The sequence below is a fragment of the Mustela putorius genome, unplaced genomic scaffold (assembly GCF_011764305.1).
Source record: "Mustela putorius furo isolate JIRA1106 unplaced genomic scaffold, ASM1176430v1.1 tig00537295_pilon_pilon_pilon, whole genome shotgun sequence".
Lineage (NCBI taxonomy): Eukaryota > Metazoa > Chordata > Mammalia > Carnivora > Mustelidae > Mustela > Mustela putorius.
In genome coordinates this window covers 674,474-676,283 of record NW_025422433.1, presented here as the reverse complement: position 1 = coordinate 676,283, position 1,810 = coordinate 674,474, and the positions used below count along the sequence as shown (strand labels likewise).

Genomic DNA, 1,810 nt, shown 5'->3' with positions numbered 1-1,810 from the left:
GTGGGGGAAGAGTGAGAATAAATGGTTTCGTGTTTGAGAAGATAACTCAGGAGTTACACACATTGAATCTCTGGCATTGTATTGGGGGAAGCCAGGTTCAGAAATGTGGTAGGCAGAAATGTGATATGGTGGCCTTGTGCCTAGTTAAAACTAGAAGCCGTAAGATAGAGTGGGTATCAGTGCTTATCTGATCTCCAGCACAAAGCCCTGCTGGTGTATCAGGTGCCTCAAGGGTGTGTTATTTTCCATAAAAGTGTTAAGTCTTAGAAGAAGTAATCAGTGTCCTGTGAATCTTAAAATAAATTTCCCTGTGAAATATTTTCTTAATATTTGTTACTGTACCTAATCACATCTCATAGTTATGTTTACTTATCTGTAGCCCTGATTAGTCTTGAAGCTTTTTAAGTGTATGAATTGACCATCTCTCTCCTTACAGTTTCTGTCTGCTTCTACTGATTTACAAAGCCAGTACCTAGTACAATTCTTGGTACCCAATAAACACCCAATAAATGCTCTTTGCATAAATGAATCAATACATCTTTTGGTAAAGGTCAATATTATTTCCTTAGCTCTCTTCCAACTAACTCATGGCTTGGTTGACCATTTCTCCACAGACAGTATTCTCTTTACTGCGCTCTTTACATCTTTGTTTCTTAATGTATAGATCAGAGGGTTAAGAGTGGGTGTGATGATTGTGTAAAAGAGAGTAAGGAACTTCCCCTCATCTTGGGATGTGCTATTCTGTGGCTTCATGTACATGTAAATGAGTGTTCCATAAAACAGAGTTACTACTGTGAGGTGGGAGCCACATGTATTAAGGACCTTACTCCACCTTGCTGCTGACTTGATCCTCACGACTGCTTGAGTGATAACTCCATATGAGATGAGAATTAGTGATAGAGGTACTAGAAGAAATATCACCCCGAGAGCAAAGACAATGATCTCCATTATTTTTGAGTGTACACAAGCCATCTTGATCAATGCTGGCATCTCACAGAAAAAATTATCCACCACCCGGTGGCCACATCTTGGTAATTTCAAAGTCAGGGAGCAAAGAATTAACGCACTTCCAAGACCACCTAACCAGGCAGTGAGCACCATATTCTGGCAAAGCTGAGGGTGCATTATGACTGTGTAGTGAAGAGGTTGGCAGACAGCAGCATAGCGGTCATAGGCCATCACAGCCAAGAGAAGACATTCAGTGGCTCCCAGGTCAAGGGCAAAGAAGAATTGGAGCACACACCCTCCATACGTAATAGACTTTGTTGGGCCCCATAGATTTACCAGCATCTGGGGGATAATGCTTGTCGCATAGCAGAGATCCAAAAAAGACAAATTGGATAAGAAGAAATACATGGGCGTATGGAGCTGGGTGTCTAGGTAAGATACCAGAATGATGGTTGTGTTTCCTACCAGAGTCACAATATAGAAGATGAAGACCACCCCAGAGATAATGGGTTCAAATTGGGGCCGATCAGAAAAGCCCAGCAGGATGAAATCTGTGGTGGAACTTCCATTGTTTGTGTCCATGGCTCCTTAGGAAAGTCTAGGAGACAAGATCGTGGTAATCACAATAGCATCAGCCCTAGGCAGAAATAGCTTGCCATGTAGCTTATCATGAGTATCCCCAGTTCAGTTGTTTGTGTGCTCTCTCCCATTTGGACCACCTCTGTTAAGACTCTCCTTGTGCTCCTTGCCCAAAGCCTCTCTGTTTACTCATAACCAGAGTGGTTTTAAAAATAATATGGCAAATCCAATCACACTGAATTGTAAAGTATTGAGAGGGTTTAATGATACTATGACACCTATG

General features: G+C 41.8%; 1 protein-coding gene across 1 annotated transcript; it reads right to left on the bottom strand.

Annotated features, from left to right (window-relative positions):
• Positions 1–585: 585 nt before the first annotated feature.
• LOC101671241 (olfactory receptor 2W1-like) lies at positions 586–1,530 on the bottom strand. Its single transcript, XM_004779991.2, has one exon. It carries the CDS (start codon positions 1,528–1,530, stop codon positions 586–588), a length of 945 nt encoding a protein of 314 aa, XP_004780048.2.
• Between the last annotated feature and the right edge of the window lie 280 nt (positions 1,531–1,810).

Excerpts from the sequence above, each read along its gene's own strand:
- LOC101671241 (XM_004779991.2), bottom strand. The coding sequence starts at position 1,530 with ATGGACACAAACAATGGAAGTTCCACCACAGATTTCATCCTGCTGGGC.